This window comes from Arvicanthis niloticus, chromosome 12 (genome assembly GCF_011762505.2).
Source record: "Arvicanthis niloticus isolate mArvNil1 chromosome 12, mArvNil1.pat.X, whole genome shotgun sequence".
NCBI classification, from domain to species: Eukaryota; Metazoa; Chordata; class Mammalia; order Rodentia; family Muridae; genus Arvicanthis; species Arvicanthis niloticus.
In genome coordinates, this window is record NC_047669.1 from 76,655,392 (window position 1) to 76,676,322 (window position 20,931).

Below are 20,931 nucleotides of genomic sequence, written 5' to 3' on the forward strand. Positions count from 1 at the left end.
ATGGCCGTCTAACCTTATGCAATGTGTCATGTTCCTATCCCTTTCTAAGCTATGGAAAACCAAAGGCAAAGTGCCTTGTATTCCCTGCTGGGGATCTCATGCAGCATTCAGCACATAGTAGGTACACAGTAAGATTTTGCTTTAGATGAGCAATGAAACGTCTTTTCAGCCTGTTGTGTGTCTTGCTCTGTAGATGACGTACATGGTGCTGTAGATGATGGTTCTTGTGGACTTACGAAAACTTTGTAGACTCAGAATAGCATTCTCCACTCTTCCTTTGTAAATCTAATTCCCTTTTGTGTGTTTCATTTACTGTGAGTTGTAACCGTCAACTCTCATGTGATACTTGGTAGACAGATGGATTTTAACTTCTCATAGTTTCTGGAGTGCAGGAATTATCATGAGCTCCATTCTGTACTTGAGGACACTAAGTGTCAAGGGTTAAGAATCTGTCCAAAGTCACACAACTAGTGTCAATTGGAATAGAGCACTCTGTCCTTTACACAACAGTGACTCTGAAGAAGTGCTCAGTGTATCTTGCAGTACAAAGGATGTTATGCTCAACCTGACTTCTGAAGGAGCGGTGGGATGAGCCAACAAGAGAAGGAAGGAGAACCTTTGGGACAGGATCAAGTGTTCCCAGACACGGAGCCCTGAGGGCACTGAGCTGTTTTGGACAAGGCGAGTCAGGCTTCATCCTAGAGAGAGCAAAGCTCGAGAATGAACCAGAGCCTGGGCTGGCAGTTGGCACAGCTTATAAAGGTCCCGAGGATCTGTTCTGAGGCAGCGGGAGCCATTAGAAGGTTTGTGAGGACCAGTGCCGTGTGAATGGGCGCTCCACAGGAACTGGATGCCTTCTCCTTCCTGGTAAGAGTTTTGCTTCAACCGTGGTGATCTAAACCTGTGTGGCACCCTGTGGCATGTTAACTAAAACCCTGGCTCCTCAGTTCTTAGAAATACCACATAATACTATGAAGAGTATTACTATGAAGAGCTGTTTTCTGTCATCTCCTCCTTGGTTTCTGTGTCAGAGGAAAGGGTACCAGGACTTCTAGAGAGGAGAATGTTGGACCTGCCTCTCTTGGGTCTCATCCCAACTGCGTGGATACTGATAGTGTCCACGCCTAACATCACTGTGTATCATCATGTTGGAAGGGGGATTAATTGTGATTTATTTATTTATAAAGGGTTTTCTGTTACCTTTAGTGTATGTATGTGTGCATATGTGTGTGTGTGTGTGTGTGTGTGTGTGTGTGTGTGTGTGCGCGCACCATGGCACATGTATGGAGCTCAGAGAACAACCTGCAGGAGCTGGTTCTCTCCTTCTACCATGTGGGTCCCATGGATTGAACTCAGATTGTCACACTCTATAGCAAGTGCTTAAGTGTAGTTTAAATTATTAAGGAATCATGCTACAGTTATAAAAGAAAATAATATGTTAGATACCTGACTGTGCCTTTGAGGAAAGTAAGTCGAGAAGGCTAGACTAGGTTGGCTGGATAACATTATCATAATTATTGCATTTAGAATGTATAACTTAATTTAAATTCAGATCCACCATACCTGGAGAACTGAAGAGGGCCAAGTACCTCAGATGAGAGGGGAACTGTTAATTCTCAGTGACTTACCAGTAGAGGTTCTGTCTTCTTCACTTTCAATGGACACATCGAACCATAGCTGTATTAGCTCCAACTGTGACCCTGTCATGGTGACAGCCACAGACAGCTCACGGCTACTATGTTGGCTTCCCAGAGATCTTAAATGTATGCTTCTGTCCACTGTACCTCAGAACAATAGCTTTTACGTGATAACTGGAAAGGAAGCACAGTGACTTGCAAAATTGTAAGGTCAGTGTTTTACCAGCAATGGTGTGATGCTGCCTGTGCCCTGGTTCACCCGCTACCCGACACTGACACTAAATGAATGCCCTTAGGGGTTGGAGGTGAGGTGGCAAGGAAGCAATGACATAGACTCTATGAGCAGGTGAGAAACGCTGCAGCAAGCTGGTCTGAATGCTGCTGCTGCAAGCTCCTTTAATACCCTCCACCCGCGCCCCACTGGTCCCAAGAAAGCATCTCTTCTAAACAGCAGTTTCTGATTTGTTGGCATTGTCTGCTTCAGCGTGGGCCTCCAGCGTTTATGCAGAGGCAGCCTTGCTGTTCCTCCTACATTGTTTTAGTAATCTCCATGGGTCATTCTTATCTACTTAAATATTATATTCCAAGAAGGCAACCATGTGTCTGTCTAGTTCACCAAAAAGAGACCATAATACAAAAAGCGATTCAGAATTCCTGAACCGATTTGTTGAAAATGAGACTGGGAGCATGTCTCAGTTGGTAGAGTGTTCACATGGTGTGGGCCAAGTCCTGGGTTCAGTCCCTGGCACTTCACAAGGCTGGCATGGTGGTGCATGCTTGCAACCTCCCAAGCAAACAAAAGATAAATCTTGGTTACCAGCTTACAGGCTGTTTCTAAGAATCATGCAGGAAAAGGCTGTACCCGATCCCACGGGACCACAACGCCTGCATTTGTTTTTAGAGTTCCTAGTACCAGGATTCTGTTCTAAGAATGCTGCGTATAAAACCTTGTCTTTATGTGTTTTGGACTTCTAGTCTGTGCTGGGATCATAACTTTGTTCTTCCATAAAGAATATCAGATTTATCAAATAAAAATGAAATATTTTATAAATAAAAATGTGCTATCTATATGTCTCTACATGGCACATAGATAGAGAATACATATAAAATATTTTAGATCAATAAGGAATAATTTAGTATGTGAATATTATTAAATATTAATTATTAAATATCACCATAGTTATAATAAAAAGTATTTGCTATCCATCTGAAATTCAAATTTAACTGACCATCTCATATCATGTCTGGCAACCCTCATACAATCAGAATTGAGCCAATCACCCTCCAGCTACTTAAGTACAGATGGCCTCAGTGTGTTGTATTTCCCTATTTATTGATGGAGATTAGCAAACTGCCAAAGGGCTAGGATTCTGATTGAACATGAAGATATTTTGAAATTAAAATACACTCGTCACTCAGGGATCACGCGTGAGTACGTGTTCAAGAAACAGATGACTCAGACGTAGGCCAAGTCCTAGTGCGTCCTCCTTCATGTTAGGCTGTTGGTGTGAACTGTGCTCTCCAGAGACTCAAGAGCTCCAGTTTCAGTGTCACAGACACATGGTCAAAGCATGGGCTAAGAGTGAGACTGGATTGTGAAACATTTTGACACAGGTCCTGCTATTAAATAACTTGGTTCCAAACCAAGCAAGAGTCAGTCATTTCCTTTGTCTGGTGTACAATTCCCATTGGGATAATAAAGAGCAGGAAAACCCACAAGGGGAGGGACTCCAGGAACTCCATTCCCAGTGACAGGTGAATCACATGGGATCCATTCCTCACCATTGAGTCACTCAGGTCACAATCACGTTTTATTTTGCTTTTTTTTTTTTTTTTAAAGTATCATAAGGCCAGAAGAACAAGACACAAGACGCCACATTTACAAGGTGCTTCCTGTGTGTCTAAGCCTTGGTCACCGTAACGTGAAATAGGTGCTTCTGGGTACTGAAAGGTTCTCCATACAGTGACTTCATAAGGAGGATTTGTTTAGGGGAACTCACTCTGAAGTGTTGCCTATATATATTCCATAAGGACACATGGTGAGAAGACTGCTCAAACACCCTTCCTAGTCATAGGAAGATGGGAATTAAGGAAAACTGTCCCGTTGGCTTCAGGCTTGCTGGCTTCCTCCTTGCAAGCTCTGTCTGCACCCAGTTTGCAGTTTGATTAAGTAAAACACATGATATAAAATACTTGTTTCCCCTGCTGGGCTGTCTGCAAAACCAGATGCTTCCTCTCTGACTGACTCCACCACGCTTAAATCAAACAATCACTGTGGCTCTGTCTCTTCTTCCTGCACCACACAGAGCCCTGTTATTCCATCTTCTCTGTTTAAATTGATCTAGACAGAAGCAGCGAGGAGTCTGTGTTAGCCTCTTGGAGAAACACCTTCCCTGAAGTGAACATTTTGGGTAGCACATTTAAGGAAGTTAACACACCCTTTGCCTTCTTCTCCTGGCTCCCAAGACATAAATTTTCCTCTTTCACCTCACAACAATGCATGTCCAACCACACTGTGTTTAAAGGGGAGAGTATGCTTATTATCCACGTTCTTCGCGTGTTGGAGCATGCGAGACCGAGGGCGGTAAACCAACGGAGATTTCCACTTGCCCTTAGCTGCTGCGCGTTCTTAGTCTATAAGAAAGCCAGCTGTTATTAAGGAAGAATGTTCAGCTGAAGTTGGTCACTTGTAACAACAGACAGATGTATAATGTTTTATTTGGGTTAGCTAGCTCTCCTGCAAATACAGAGCCTAAAATTAAACCTTCTTTACAAAACTACGCAGCAAATGATAGCTCTGACGAGCACTCAGATCCTGATTCTTTGCCATGGAAAATGAGTCTCTGCTGAACCTGGTATCTGTTTAGACTTGTCCTTGCTGGGGAGAGGAAAGGTTGACATTCTATAGAATGAAAAAAAATTAGAAGGAATCTGCACTGAGAAATAAGGGTATAACTATGCAAACCACATTTAAGGATGGAAAAGGACTTTTTTTTTTTTTTTAAGTACTTATGGAATTTGAAAGAATAATAGTGGAACAGAGACATAAGAAGAAGGCTAAATATTTGACCACAGAGACAAATGGGTTCCTGACAGGGTCACATGGTATGTGAAACTGAGGATTAGTCACTGAAGGAACATCTGTTGCTTTCCCTGTGTGCAACAGGGTAAAGAATAAATGCCCCCATGTCACTAAGGTGCCCTTACAGTCTTTTGGGAAACTGACTTTCTTTTAAGACTTGAGTTCTTGGAAAGCACCTCCAGAAGTTTGGGCTTTATTAACTCAGGGGTGGGACCCATGACTCTGTTCTTCCAATGAACTCCTCAAGGGAAGCTGATACTGCAGTTGGGTGACTCCTCGGGGTCTCCTGCCTTCAGGATCCAGTGAGGTGGATAGCTTGTCTCAAGACATTTCATTTTAACCAGGAGTGGCATCTGCTCATAGACATGCCTAGGAATCCTAAGTACATTCCAGTCCTAAGCCAGTTAGTTGCCAATGAGGAATCTTCAGCAAATCATTCACACTCTTGGATTCTCTTTTAAAGTTGTTCAATGTAGACCAGATCAGCACTCCTGAGAGTGCTTCCAAAGGTCACATCTATGCTGGACGGTTCTGCTCAGGTGTGGTGTGAGGGACTTCCAAGCATGCTCCTTGTGGCACAGAAAATAACACTTGGTCCTGCATTGGCAGAGTCAGGGAAGGGTGTGTAGGCAAGCACCTCTCTACATGATGCTGTAGCATTCTTGATGATGGGCCTTGTAGCAGCCTGGCTTTAACCAGCAATACACCCCAGCTGGTCTCCTACAAATGTCTTTGGTAGTCCTTTGCCTGAGCCATGCTTGAACAAGACGGTGCTTAGGTTCCAACCATCCTATCTCTTCAGGGCAGGCCTCTAGAGGTCTTAGCCAGCATGGAGCCATGGCGGATGTTGCTGTACAAGGAAGGGACTTGGAGAGATTTTCAGTTGAGTGCACCCTCAACAGTCTCTCAAGTGCTTTGTCGGTGTGGTCCCTTATTTGCTAAGAGAGTCCACTTGAGCTTCTGTTCTCCAGGAACGTGTCTAGGACAGCTGTAACTTCCTGGCAGTCTCATGTAGTACAATGAACCCCTTCAGCTTCCTGCTACAACCCCACCCTGTGTTCTCCATAGTCTCTGTAACTTGTGTGTGGACCCCTCTTCTCCAAGCGTGATCTCAAGACTTGCAGAATTATCACATAGGGGCTTAGACCTTTGGATGTCTGTCTCCAAAGACAGTATCCTTCTTCCAGAACCCTCCAGGGGTCAGAGTGCTCAGAGACACATATCGAGAGTCTTTGTCATCTGGAATATGGGAATAATAGCAGTATCTGTTTAGATATGGCAAAAGGTGATTAATGATCTGGAGATGGCGTTTTATTTTCTGATGAGCACAATCATGATGTGTAAATTTTATCTTTAGCCACCAGGAGAAGACAGGTGTCACCATGTCACTGTGATGGCGTTGTAGCTACGGGGCCAGTGCCAGAGGCTGGCAGAGGCCAGTGCCAGAGGCTGGCAGACCTGGTTTTCTGGCTGGCATCTTCTATCTACCGGTTTTATGTTTATGCATAAGTTATTTAATCCCTCCCATCTTAAGATCCTCATTTAGAAAATAGATTTGTTTTTCTTCAGCTGGTTAAGAGAAGGATAGAATGAAAGATGGTGTTGCTTTAGAATGTTCACCTTCTGAAACCAAAGCTGGTTTCAGATAAACCATCATAAAGATAATGGCCTGGGACACTCAGTCTGACTATGAGATTATAGATCACCAAGCCAACAGATCCACAGATCAAAGGAAGGCTGGAATGGAGGAGTGGGCCACCCATGAAGAGTCACCCTGAACTTTGTATCTAAGTGCTGACTTTGAGATAACTTAGTCAGAAGCAGATCAGACACATCTGTCTTCAACTGAAATTTGGTTGGACTTAGATTATTTCTCTGCTCCAAGGTCTCATACTAGAACAACATTTCGAGTTCGAATTATGACTGCTTCAGACTTTTAATTTCATTCCTTTAAATTCCATATCGTTTAGGCTAGTGTACAATCCAAATACCAAGTCATAGTCAGGGCTTTTTTGGTTCCAGTTTTCAGAAGGCTTTGTCTCTAGAACCCAGAAGTCCAAAACCTCCATGACTCACACAAGTATCCTCCCTCACCTGTTACAAGTTAGCAGTTGCTCTGCCGTGGTCCAGCTCTGAACATCTTCCTCCTTCTCCCCTGCCCCAGAATAAAGAGGAACTGAAGAACATCCCAGGGGCAAGATCTCTGCATGAGTTCATGCTTAGGCATGGTGAGACATTGCCACTCACAGTTCATGGGGCAGAAAAGTCACATGACCTCCCCACACAGGAAGCAGAAACACAGCCAGCTCTGAGAGGCAGGCCTAGGTAAGCATCCTTTACAGGATACAGTAGAAAAGAGGCAATAACAGGAATCCATATCCAATCATACACAGTAACCAAAGTCTGACACAGCTCTATCTGCACAGAGCACAAACAACCAGCTTGTGAATACGCTGGTGTGCATGGACGAAGCCACTGGTGTCCTACCCTGTATTAGTGAACTTAAGAACTGGGTTCAGAACTCAGCCAGGCTTTTAACTGAGTAAGAGGTGGTTTTGAAGAGGAGAGAAGAATGTGGTCCAATGCTGTAGCAAAGGTCCCCTGATATGTCTGTGTGGCCCGACACAGGGTCCAAAGGACAGCAAGCCTGGCTGGCTTTCTTTTCAATTACTTTTAAACCCTCTGAGTTCAGTGAACCCTGAACAAATTCTTGTTAAGCACTATTTTTCCTTACTTAATATTTAATCCTGTGTCTACTTAACATGAAATTTAATCTACATAATCTTTGGGCTTGTAGGTCATCAAAAATACCAGTATGTCAGAAATAACTGGTGCCCACAAAGGCTTTTCAAGCTTTTCATATCAACTAGAGGTTAAACTCTTGTCAGAGTTTAAGTCAGAGCCCTTGCATTTTGTTAGCCCAGAAAAGCAAGATATGAATTGATTCCCCACCCCTCCCAGCCCTTGAGAACACATAGGACGGGACACTAGACACCTGAGGAAAAGCAGGACACTGAATTCCCATAAGAGGAAACATATTTTTCTTTTTTTCCGCCACCTTGTTTGTCTGCCATAGAACACAACATGATGTTTTTCCCAGGGAAAAGACTTACAAAATTCAATAAAAAAAATAATTACAAACTTTTAGAAAGTCCTAAAGCTGTGATAAGCAGGAGGGGGAAAATAATTCCTAAATAAATCTATTTTTCTCAAGAAAGTATCTGTAGCAGGTGGAAGATTCTATTTTTGAGAACTAGAAAAAAAGGTACTATGTAAATAGGAGTGGGCTAGCAAAATAATATTGAAATTTGTTGTCAGAGTTAAAAATATCTCTGTACTTAATGTTTTCTAGAATTATTTATATTATAGTAAAGTACATATTTAACACAAAATATAAATAAAACATTTATACAATTAGTGTAGATTAATTTTAGAGTTATTGGTACTGCACAAATAACTAATATGATATATTTAAGCTGCATATCATTTATATATTTGGTATATATTTGATATATATTTGATAATATATATACTCTGACCTATATGACTTATTAATATCTGTAAAATAAATATAAATAATATGTCACAGTTTTGACTAGAATATCTATGTATTTCTAATATTAAAAGCCTCGTCCCTGGCTCTGGGCACCAGGAATAGCATTTCATCTACAAGGATGGAGGAGTTGGGTACGCCTGAAGTAACATGCAGGCGCATTCAACACCTGGGCAACAGTATTACTCAGGATGCTGAGAAGAAGCAGGGTGAGCAAGGTGCATCCAGACTGCGCATGCCTCCAGAGCAGCAATGTCACGTGGGATCCTGTACATCTCACCATGGTGGAAACTGCGCATGCCTCCAGAGCAGCATTGTCACGTGGGATCCCTTTACACTGTCCGGCTTCAAATCTCCCGGGGTGGTTCTGAGCCCTGAACCCAGAGCTCTGCCAGGCTAGTAAAAGCTGTGGCTCAAGGAGCCCAGCACGGCCATGACTCAGTGTTGGGGGCTTGAAAGAGTCACTTCTCCACAGCCCCGCTGTGAGCATATGTGGTAGTGCTCCCCTTGGAGGACTGCGGTGATGTGTAGTTAAGGTCTCAAGTGGCAAGCACATGGCTGAGGCATGGCTGCCATGTGGGTGTTGTATTAGCTATGTGGATGCTAAGGGCCACTACTGTTACCCAGGGCTTTCTGGCTTGATTGTGTTTTGCTACGTTATTTTAATCTACCTGCATCTTCTGCACTTTGGATGCTTCCTGTCCATTATATGTTTCCTTTAATTGGCCACAGTTTTCTGGCCACACACAGGTTGTTTACTTTTAGCAAAGTAAACCCAGTACGCTCTGCCCCCTTCCCAGATTCTCCATTCTCACAAGGGCCCCATCTCTCTGTTCGAAGATTTTTTTTTTCTTCCACTTCCTGCCACCTTGCTAGTTCCTAGCGCTGCAAGATCAGCTCTCCTCTGTGATTCAAGCAACCAAGTGCCTTCCACAGTGTGCCTGCCATATAGGCTCCATCCCAAACTGGTCTTTATGCTTTACTTTATCTTCAGAAAACAAATGGTGTATTGCAGAACAAATGCTAAACAAGTCCATGTCCTGTGTCTTTCTTGGTTGGAAGTAGGAAAGGTCAATCCTTCAGGGACTTCAGTGAGGGTACCACAGTTCTGAGAATTATAATCCCAACCAGGCAGCTTTGGCAGCATGGACAACCTGGGAAACTAAATGCTATTTCCAGAGACTAACCTGCATGTGGTTTTTATGGAGTGTTGCCTCTCTGGAGGATTAGAAGAAGGAACACCTCACAAAAGCCCATTTATCAGCTCGCCCATAATTAGCTTGTGGAAAACTACAGATGCCTCTTAACATTGTAAAAGAAAAGCCATGTGGATTGTAGAACCACTGACAGGAAGGGGGAAACAAAGGCAATAACATAAAAGTCTACAAAATAAGAGCCAAGAAGCAGACTCCTTTTTTTTGAATGTCATGTATTTATGTAATGTGTACGGGTGAGTTCATGTGCACCACTGTGTATGCAGCACCCATGGAGACCAGAAGAGGGGATCCAGTCCCCTGAAACTGGAGTTACAGATGGCTGTAGTCTGCTTGTGGCTGCTGGGAATCAAACTTAGGTCTTTTGCAATAGCAAAGAGTGCTCTTCACTTCCGAGCCATCTTCCTCCATCCCGAGGAGACGTTCACTTTTTGAAAGAAGAGTAATCTGGGCATAGTGTGAAGTGTGGAAGCCAATGAATCAAACAGCCGAACTGACGTGTGCAAGGCAGATTACTGGTCTGAGCAGAGCAATGAGCAAAGGCCTGTGCTCCAGCTATGCAAGTGGACCCACTCAGATCTGCTGTCTGTGAGGCTGAAGGGGCTGAGAGGAGGAAGACAGTAACTATAAACCATAACTACCGTAAATAAAGGACTGACTGGCAATCATGTGAACCTGAGACAGACACAAAGGTTTGAAGTTGATGGAGAAAATAGAAGACAGGCAAGGTGGCTACATGCAGGATAGATTAATAGGCTATTTGATAGATGCTGTATAAATGACGCATAGATTATAGATAGTAGATAAAAAAATAGGAAAATGATAGGTGATTGTTAACTGGTTGATAAATGATTAGTAAATTACAAACACACACAGAAAGAGAGGAGAGAGAGAGAAAGAGAGAGAGAGAGAGAGAATTTCAGAAAAAAAAAATCTTGAGTTTAGACCAGATCACATGGATCACAGGATGGGGGAGGGGTGTTGGGAGAACACTGGGGTGCCTTCCACAGCCTTGGGGGATGTGCTGGGAGAACACTGGGATACCTTCCACAGCTTTTGCACCTCTTTCCTCCTCGGGCTCCCCAGATGAGCCTTTCTCTCCAGGCTCCAGGCTCCTCTACTAGACTCTGTCATTTTTTGAGATGGTGTTGACAGCCCCTTTTACCTAACTCTCTATGACTCAAGAGTAGCAATGTATTTCCACAGGCAGTGGGACTATTCCGGACTCTTCCCCTCTTGTGTGTGCTGTTTACTTCCTCTGCGCTTCCCCTTCCTGCTTGGATCACTACAGCCTTGGTGGGGGTGGGTTGACCCTTCTCTCCAGCTCCTTTTGCCAATGAGCTCCCTCCAGGGGCTGGATTCCTAGCAAGGGCTGTGGTGGTAGCAACGGGTTTCATTCTTAAAAATTCTTGGCCATTTAGCCTGTCCTGGGCATCTTGCCAGATGGCCAGGGATTCGAAGGTAAATGCCACACCCAGTGCTTTGAAGGAATCCTCAGGGGCTAGGCTGGCTGGGTGCTCTCCGATCTACCTGTGAACAGCACATGTCTGTCCCTCTTTCTTTCAGGCCATAGCAGAGCCCCATGGTAGCCAGGTGGGAGAAGGGGAGCGAGGACGAGCCACTTGCCCTGCAGAAGATTCCTGACCTACAGAGTGAGTGACCAGGTAGTAAAGGGCTTGGAGGGCAGAGGGTTATAGACTGGGGGCAGGGGTTGGAGGAGAGAGGAGGAGGGCTGCCTTAAGACCTTAGCTGTCCTTTAGCTGTTGTTTCTCCCTCAGAGAGGTTCTGAACCACGCACTTGCAGAGGCCACAGGTTCCAAGCCCTGACTGCTCGGAAGCACTGCTTATGCATGAATCCCAAAGCTCAGGCTCAGGTGCTCAGGCTTGCAGCCAGGGGGAACCAGAAACAGGAAGGCACACAGTTCATCCCAAGCCGGTTCAACTCCCCAGCAAGAGTGAGGGAGAAACAAACAGAAGCCCCACGGCCGGCCATTCTTTCCAGGGAACAAGGCCACAGTCCCCAGAATCTGGAGAGTGCCGTACAGGAAGGAGCGCCTCTTCTGTGTGCAGGACACTCATGTTTCACTTGTCCTGGAAAAACTTAAGCCCTTGTTTTGGATTCAGTGGATTGAGTGGTATGCAAGTTCCCCAGCCGCCCTCCTTCCTCTGTCTTTTTCCTTAAGTACACCCGATCACTTGCACGTAAGCTGTGCTTGTCTCTTTGGCAGAGATCTGGTCACAGCTCGCCTCTGCATTCAGTATAGCATGCCCCTTTCCCCAAGCCTCAATGAGGTTACTTTCTTCCTCATTATAAACTAAGGAGTATGTTCCAGGGCTCCAGAAGGAAGGTCCACGCTCCCTGTGATGTCCCTGGTTCTAAGTAACAGATCCTAGGAGGTATAAAGTAGGCTTCAAGAAGCTGAGGCTCCAAGTAGCTTATGGCCCTCCTTTTCCATGAAAACAAAACATGTCTTTCCAAAAAAAAAAAAAAAAAAAAATTAAAAAGGTCATTTTGAGGGGTGTCCATAATGAAACAGGAAGGCTTAATGGCCTGTGGCACCATTTTATATCCTGAGCAGGTGCTGGCTCTCAATGGAGACCCTTGTTTCTATGAAGGGAGTTCCCTGCATTCATTCTAAAATGAATTTGTCGTAATGTCCCTTTACCAGAAAGATTAGTGCCTGAATCATAAGACACTTATTGCTTTTCAAAAGGGGGATTTTTTACCCCCAATTCTTAAAATACCGATGAGGTAGGGAAAAAACATGCCAGCCAGGTGGAATTAGTTCCTCTGTAAGCCAAGGTTATCTTTTCTGAGGAATGTAGGAGTCACCAGTCCCAGTCAGCAGGCAGGTGCTATAAGCTACTCTACGGCCTTGCAGCCAGCTCTTCCCTGGCTGCTGGCTGTCAAGGCAGGGCAAAGTGCTCCCTGGGGCTGAATGGGGAACCCAGAGCTACTTCTTGGTAGGTTTGTTTCTTTTCTGCGACTACGTTAGATTTCTTCACTACGTGTCCTTTTCATTTGTTCTTAAAATAGACTCCTCCAGCTGGTTCTATTTTGATCTAAAGAACAGAGCAGAATTGTGTGTGTACCTAAATATCACACCTAAAATGACATTGGTAGCGCTTGTCTAAGAATAACCTACACAGCAATGGAGATGTTAAGAAAGTTTAATTACTTGCTACTAGTGGGGCTTTCAGAGATGCTAAGTTACTCACTTGGATGGGGTGGCAAATGAATTGCTCTGACATATGCAAGTTAAAAGGGAGGTCTGAATACGTATCGATACTGCTTTGTCTCTGAAAACTTGGGGGTAATATTGCTATACCCAAACTATTTTATGAGTAGTCAATCTTACATATATAATTTCATATGTAAGATCAGTTCTGGATCTAGCCAAGCAAGTTTTAAATATTATCATGATAAATTATTAAAGCTGACTATACGTAAACACTGGTAATGTTTTGTAAGATATTTGCATAACCTCTGGTATCATCAAAGAAAAATAACTCATTTTGTGTTTAGAATAAGGCCTTGTTTAGGTGCTGATTTAATCATTATGAAACCTTGAGGAGTAAAACTATCATAATTCTTTTTTTAAAAAAATTTTATTTATTTTATGTATATGACGAGTACACTGTAGCTGTCTTCAGACACACCAGAAGAAGGCATCAGATTCTATTACGGATGACTGTGAGCCACCATGTGGTTGCTGGGAATTGAACTCAGAACCTTTGCAAGAGCAGTCAGTGCTCTTAACTGCTGAGCCATCTCTCCAGCTCCCAAGTTAATTGTTCTTTACCTAACAGAAACATAGAATTACCTGGAAAGGGGCAATCTCAATTAAGGAACTGTCTCCACTAGACTGGCCTATAGGCTGGTCTATGGGCATTTTATTGACTGATGATTTATGTTGGAGGTAACAGCCAACTGTGGGCAGCACCATCCTCTAGCAGGCGGGTCTGGGCTGTATAAGAAAGGTAGCTGAGCAAGACAGAGGAAGCAAGTCACAGAGTTCTTCCATGATCTCTGCTTCAGTTCCTGCCTTGAGTTCCTGTCCTGACTTCCTTCACAAAGGCTTGTGCCTGTAAGATAAAATAAACTCCTTCCTCCAAAAGTTGCTTTTCATCAGTATTTTATCGAAGCAACAAAAACCATGAGGTTATGCAAATATCTTACAAAACATTACCAGTGTTTATGTACTGAGGGTGGGGTAAAAAATCCCACTTACTTTTAAACTTACTGCCAGTTTAAAATGAAAGAGATGAGGTCCAGTATTTCTATTTTGGTCAAGCTTCAAGAATGGCACATATAGCTTGATCATGCTAGCTCTTTTTGTCCTGGGAATATTTTATTCCTGCCCATCGTATTAAAGCTTGTCATTAACAACATCAACATGTTGGCAGCCAAAGTACAGGGCTTGAACCTGAAAATGGAACCCAAGACAGAGTTATTAAATTAACAGGCTGGCAAGCCAAGGATGGGTAAGATTCTGCACAGAGCCTTACCAACCTAAGACAGAAGTGCATTGCTTTTGATAATGCATATTCCACAATGGGTAAGGAAAGCATTCTTGTCAGAATGACCTAAGACAGGCTCAGTCTTGTTTATGAAATAAAAAAGTGGGAGAGGCAGACAGCTTTGGGGGCTGCTTGCCAAGAATCTGACATTGGCCAAGGACAAGGATGTGGACTTCAAGCAAGAATCTGACATTAGGCTAGAACAAAGAAGTAATTTCAGGCAGGAATCTAAATCCTAGGCTAGAATTAGGAAGTAGGCTTCAGACATGAAAACGACTTTGGGTTAGGACAGGGAAGTGGGTTCAGATAATTAGGTCATCCTGATAAGCCCTTAGAAACAGTATTGTTTATTGCCTTGTTTGTTCTTCGACTATTTGTGTTTATTGTCTTGCTTGTTCTTTGACTATTTGCATCTATCTATCTATTGTATTCCTAGTTCCTCAATCTAGAACTGACCTTAATACTTGCATGTAATTAAAATGGTATAAAAGCAAAAAGGAGGAGGGAGTGGGGTAGGGGTTTCAGGGGGGAAGGGAATGACATCTGAAATGTAAATAATAAAATATCAGAAGGGGGGGGTCTAGAGAGGCTGAAAGTTTATGCTGCTTCACATAGACTATCAGCTGTGGAGTCAGAATTTCATCCACACTAGCTTTGGTCTCTTACTCAGCTGCTTCCACAGCTCCAGTTCAAGTCAGCTAGCCTGCCTTTCACAGTTCTGCTTCCTTCCTTACGTCCACGATCAGTGTTCCCTCGACCTCCTGAGTTCTCTATCTGTAGGTTGGAGCTACCGAGAGGTGAAGACACTGGGTGTAGTTGCGCCTGCCCTGGACATATGCAGACATGGTTCTGATAATTACTCCCCAAGTAGACAGCATGGTATTACTCCACCATGTATTATTCACACCATGTTAAGTTCAGTAAATGAACTAGAGATGGTTTAAAGTACTGAGAATGATATGCACAGATTGCATGCAGACAATGTGTCATTTCCATAAAGGAATCATGGCTCACAGCAGGGTTTTGTATCTACAGGGCGCCCTAGAAACAGGGAGCCACTGGAAATTGTCTCAGTTTGCCGGGTGGTGGTGGCGCACGCCTTTAATCCCAGCACTTGGGAGGCAGAGGCAGGCAGATTTCTGAGTTCAAGGCCAGCCTGGTCTACAGAGTGAGTTCCAGGATAGCCAGGACTACACAGAGAAACCCTGTCTCGAAAAAATAAAAAAAAAACAAAAAAAAAAAAAAAAAAAAAGAAAAGAAAAGAAATTGTCTCAGTTTTACTTCCTGTTGCTAAATAGCGTGACAAAAGCAACTTAAAGGGATGACGGAGAGACGGTTCAGTAGTTAAGATAGCTTACTGCTCTTACAGAGGACCCAGTTCCCAGCACCCAAGTCAGGTAGTCACAATTGCATGTAGTTCTTCTAGCTCTGGGGAATCTGATTCCTTTTTCTGGCTTCGGCAGGCACAACCTCCCAACACACATATATACACATAAATCTTTTGTGTGAGAAACAACTAAGTGGACAAAGGGCTTATTTCAATTCAAAATCCAGATTACAGTTCATCATGGGGAGGAAGTCACAGAGACAGGAGTCTGAAACAGCTGGTCACATCACATCCATACTGGAGAAACAGAGCAGGGATACAGGGCTGCTTAGCCCACTTTCTCTACTCTTGGTAGAGGCAGAGTCAGGATCTCCCAACTAAGGAATGATTCCACTTATAGCACACGGGTCTTCCTACCTCAGTTGATGGAATCATAAAAATTTACCATAGACGCACCTACCGGCCAACTTGATCAAGATAATCCCTCATTCAAACTCTTTCCCCATGTGGTTTTAGATGGTGCTGAATTGACAATTAAAACTACCTGAAAGATACCAAGGGACACCTGTGTATTCAGTCTTACGGCACATGGAAATAGAACACAGTTATTGCATGCTGTAGAAGATTAACACCAAACTGTAACAAAAGGATTCTGCTATTGTCTTTTCTACTTTCTTATGTGTCCCACCTAAAAGGTTGTAAGTCACATCTTTCTTTGTTATTTCTTTAGGTGGTCCAAAGAGCCCTAGGATGGATGCCATTCACATTGGCATGTCCAGTGCCCCACTGGTGAAGCATACCAATGGGGTTGGACTCAAGGCCCATAGGCCCCGAGTCATGTCGAAGAGTGGACACAGCAATGTGAGAATTGACAAGGTAGATGGTATCTATTTGCTCTACCTCCAGGACTTGTGGACAACGGTCATCGACATGAAGTGGCGATATAAGCTCACCCTGTTTGCTGCCACCTTTGTGATGACCTGGTTTCTGTTTGGAGTGGTCTACTATGCCATAGCTTTTCTTCATGGTGACTTAGAACTTGGGGAATCGAATTCTAACCACACACCCTGCATTATGGAAGTGGACTCTCTCACAGGAGCATTCCTCTTTTCCTTGGAATCTCAGACCACCATTGGCTATGGGGTTCGTTCCATCACAGAGGAGTGTCCCCATGCTATCTTCCTTTTGGTTGCCCAACTAGTCATCACCACCTTGATTGAGATCTTTATTACAGGGACCTTCCTGGCCAAAATTGCAAGACCCAAAAAGCGAGCTGAGACCATTAAATTCAGCCACTGTGCCGTCATCAGCAAGCAGAACGGGAAGCTATGCCTGGTTATCCAGGTGGCCAACATGAGGAAGAGTCTCTTGATTCAGTGCCAGCTCTCCGGAAAACTCCTGCAGACGCATGTCACCAAAGAAGGAGAGCGCATTCTCCTCAACCAGGCCACCGTCAAATTCCATGTGGACTCCTCTTCTGAGAGTCCCTTCCTCATCCTGCCCATGACCTTCTACCACGTGTTGGATGAGACAAGCCCCCTGCGGGATCTCACACCCCAGAACCTAAAGGAAAAAGAGTTTGAACTGGTGGTGCTTCTCAATGCCACTGTGGAATCCACCAGTGCAGTCTGCCAGAGCCGGACGTCTTACATCCCAGAGGAGATCTACTGGGGCTTTGAGTTTGTGCCTGTGGTTTCCCTCTCCAAAACCGGAAAGTACGTGGCTGATTTCAGTCAATTCGAGCAGATCCGGAAGAGCTCGGATTGTACCTTCTACTGTGCAGATTCTGAGAAACAGAAGCTTGAAGAGCAGTACAGGCAGGAGGACCAGAGGGAGCGTGAGCTGAGGAGTCTCCTGCTGCAGCAGAGCAACGTCTGACCCCGGCCAGCCTCTGGGCATCTCATAACCAGGGCTCCTCTCAAAAGCAATGGTTGCCGTGAACATGGGATGGGTGGTCCTGATACAAACCACACAGACATACATGGCCATCTTCCCCTTTGTTCTGGTAGCTGAACAAGTATTTCTGAATATAAAAGGATGCTTTCAGAGTGCCTGGTCAGAGGTGAACACTCAAATTCAGATTTTCCCCCTAAAATGGAACTCTATATTGAAGAACTGAGTGTAGGAAGACGGAGAGGATTCCTGTTGGAGGGCAGACACATAGCAATGCTGAGAGTGAATGGCATATGTGTCTATTCAAGAACATCTGCTTATAATGCAAAGTATTTATTTAATCCACCTAACAAGGGCGTTGGTGGCTGAGGTCTGAGGTGGAATTTCGCTATTTTCCCTTAGCACTGCTTAAGAACGCACTCCTCCTCACGGTTATCTGGTGATGACCAAAAAAATGTTGGGAAAAGACTTAAAGCTTGCAGAGTCCAGTCGTTTTAATTTTACATTCTTCCACAGACTTAATTGTGTGGAGTGAACATAATCAAATCAGGAATCAAGACTTCAGAAAATAACGTCCATATCTTGATTCTATGGTCACCTTCACTTCCGGGGGAAGCATGTATCACCCTCTTTTTCCTTCAAAATGTCCTTCACAGACAAGCCAAACAGCACCATTTAGGGACATATTGGCAACACACACACACACACACACACACACACAGTCAGGTTTCAGCCAGGCTTACAGAAGCATCAGTGTTGCAGGCTCTGAGTAATGTTTTCAATGTCGTTTGTCTAGATCCACATGGAAAAAACAGTGTGTGAGTTCCACGTCCATGTGTCCTCCAGGTCTGCCCTCCATCAGTGTTATCAGTCGACACATCCATCTCTCAGCTATTTCAGCTTTTCCCCATGACTGTACCTTGGCCACAGAGAAATTGCGCAGAGTTACTAATGTCTTAAGGATGAGACAGTTCCCCGAGAGCTGTGACTGTCACAGTCGGGTTAATTCATGGACTGAAGACTACAGTCACCACAAAAACCTGAAACTATGTCACAAATAGGAAGTCTGCATAGATGCTGCAGTTTTCAGGTCATGACACGGAGAAGAGGAGCCAAGGGAAAGAGGTGTTCGTGAGCAGGAGAACCCTTTGTGCAAGAGCCTAGAGCAAATGTGTAGTCCAGCTCCGTGTTACAGGGGTAACATTTTGCCTCGGAAAAAATGTAAGAGTATAACGCCTGTGTTTCCCTTGGAAAGAGAGCAAGCGGGCTAGGACTGGCTGAATAGATAAATTCTGTGTGCTCATTTTATCAGGAGAAATTAGAAATTCATTCAAGTGCTATGTGACCATGAATGTGCAGTCAGTACACACACACACACACACACACACACACACACACGACCCTCAGTGTGTGCTCTGGCTCTGCAAACACAATACCAGGCATGTGGGGTCAGAGGTCACATTAAGAAAGTCTACCACAGTGTTGTTCATATTTATTTGGTTCTCTAAGAAAATGGACACTTGGGCCCAGAGAAACTGGAGAGACTTTAGCTGGATCCAGATGTTGGTGTGAACTACTGCACATTCAGTCGTAACTTCATGCGACCACATTTGCAAGTGTCTTTCCTTTAAGCAACAACAAAATGTGGAAATAAAATCTTTGGCTTGGAACCGAGCTAATGTGGAAAGAGTCTGAGACCCATGGAGGAAAAGCTTGCAGAACAATTTCTATTAAGGAAGAGTTAGGGCTGGAGAAATGGCTCGGTGGGTGGGCACCAGTTCAAATGCCCAACACCTTCTAAAATGCCAGGGAGGAGTTCACAAGCCTTTAACTACAGTACCATGGGGAGCTGAGACAGGGCTCACTGGGGCTAACAGGGTACCAGAGAGCTCCAGGCTCAGTAAGAGACCCTGTCTCAGGGACAAACAAGGTAGACAGAGGACAGAGACCTACTCCCCTGGTCTCCAGGCATATGCACATGTCCCATCTCTCCCTCTCCCTCTCCTTCCCCCTCCCCCGTCTGTCTCTCTCTCTCTCCCTCTCCTTCCCCTTCCCCCTGTCTCTCTCTGTCTGTCTGTCTGTCTGTCTGTCTGTCTCTCTCTCTCTCTCTCTCTCTCTCTCTCTCTCTCACACACACACACACACACACACACACACACACACACCCACGGGGGGGGGGTTCAATCATTCAAGAGTACTTTTTCCTTCCTTCCTGATTTCATGGCAGGTTGCGTTAGTTTTCCTCTCTTTTTGAACTGTTAGATATTTGCCTGCTCAGACATTAGTCCCTTTCGCTATTAATCCTGTGTATTTGTGTCATACATTACAGCAGAATCAAGAGGATAACTAGTGCTATGAGGGTGTTTGTGGTGGCTTTTCTATTGTATTATGAAATTCCTCACCCCAAATCCACTTTGGTGGCCACCTGAATCTGATTGATCCCAGTAATGCAGCCTGCTTCTGTTATATACGGTACAACGATAACATGTCAGTCTCAAACTCATCTTTCTATAATCACTGAGCATATTATATTCATCCAGATTTAGAATGTCTGATCATTTGAATTTTTTGTAATACATACTAATATACGTAGTGCCTTCAAAACCAATGTATGGGCCAGGTGTGCTGGTATACACCTGTGATCTCAGCACACGGGAAGTGGAGAGACAAGGATCAAGAGTTCAAGGCCAGCCTCAATGACATAATGATATAATGCCTCCACTACACAAGCCCCTATAACAAATAACATAATAATGTTTAGGTCAATAAATCATATTGTAGCATAATATTTAGTAAGTAGTTCTATAGTTGTCTGGTTTGAATGTAACGTTTTCCAGTATCCCTTAGACATTATTTTGAATCACGTATTCTCGAGTTAATGTGCCGGTAGAAGAGTTAAGTAGAGCTCTCTGGATGTTGTCTAGACAGCTTTCTGATGGGAACAGACTCAGAAGAGTCATCAAAACAATGGAGTGTTTAGCCTGAAGAAACTTTGCGCTTCTTCAGAAACCCAAAGTGTTCACCTTCTGCATGACTCTGTGAAAGTGTTCTTCATTTGGGAGACCAGGGAGCAGCAGATACATGTGTACCACAAATCATGTCTTCTGTCTTGCTGCCTGTGAACCCAGACAAAGGAGAGATGCACCGTTGACGGGCACAGCAAGCCACTTTGGGTTGAAGGTGGGAGCTAAACATTGGTTCTCTGTTTCCTTTTTCATGGGGAAATCAACAGTGAAGTTTTTGAATATCTAAAAATAAATGCATAGTGGTGAGAAAACTAATATTCATCAGTGGATCACATATTTAGATAAATGTAAACACCTGATCTGTTTGATGTTTGATTGAATTAAATTTCTACTTTGAAACGGCTGTGGTTTTGACATCACTGAAGTGTAAAAGTCAGTTATTTACTTTAAAGGCCACTTACTCTAGTGTGGAGAGACCTTTCTATTCTAATGTAATTCTCTCTCAATTAGATCCTTGTAATCCATGGAAAGAGGACATGTCAGCATAGAAAGAAAGGAACCAGGGAGAGAAAGATGAAGGAAAGAGGAGCAAATGGGGACGAGAGGAAGGGACGAGTGGATGGGGAGCCTGGGCCTCTGGCAGATGCTCACCACAGGCTCAGTGTAGGTGTTGACTGTGCATAGTGACTGTGGCCTGTGATGAAGGCTCCACTGTACATGGTTATTTTTCTTCCTGTT

At 44.0% G+C, this 20,931-nt stretch overlaps 1 protein-coding gene across 10 annotated transcripts in view; it reads left to right on the forward strand.

Annotated features, from left to right (window-relative positions):
* Nucleotides 1-20,596, forward strand: part of Kcnj15 (potassium inwardly rectifying channel subfamily J member 15) — a 45,192-nt gene extending 24,596 nt beyond the window's left edge. For 4 of the 10 annotated variants that reach the window (XM_076943193.1, XM_076943192.1, XM_034515373.2 and 1 more), the window contains 2 exons: nucleotides 11,053-11,138; nucleotides 16,065-20,596. In XM_076943193.1, coding sequence (XP_076799308.1) covers nucleotides 11,069-11,138; nucleotides 16,065-17,212 — 1,218 coding nt within the window. In that variant the 5' untranslated portion in view covers nucleotides 11,053-11,068 and the 3' untranslated portion in view covers nucleotides 17,213-20,596. Of the gene's footprint in view, nucleotides 1-547; nucleotides 868-9,097; nucleotides 10,948-11,052; nucleotides 11,151-16,064 lie in introns of those variants that run through there. The other 6 variants (XM_076943198.1, XM_076943199.1, XM_076943197.1 and 3 more) reach the window with 4 other exon arrangements.
* Nucleotides 20,597-20,931: the final 335 nt, after the last annotated feature.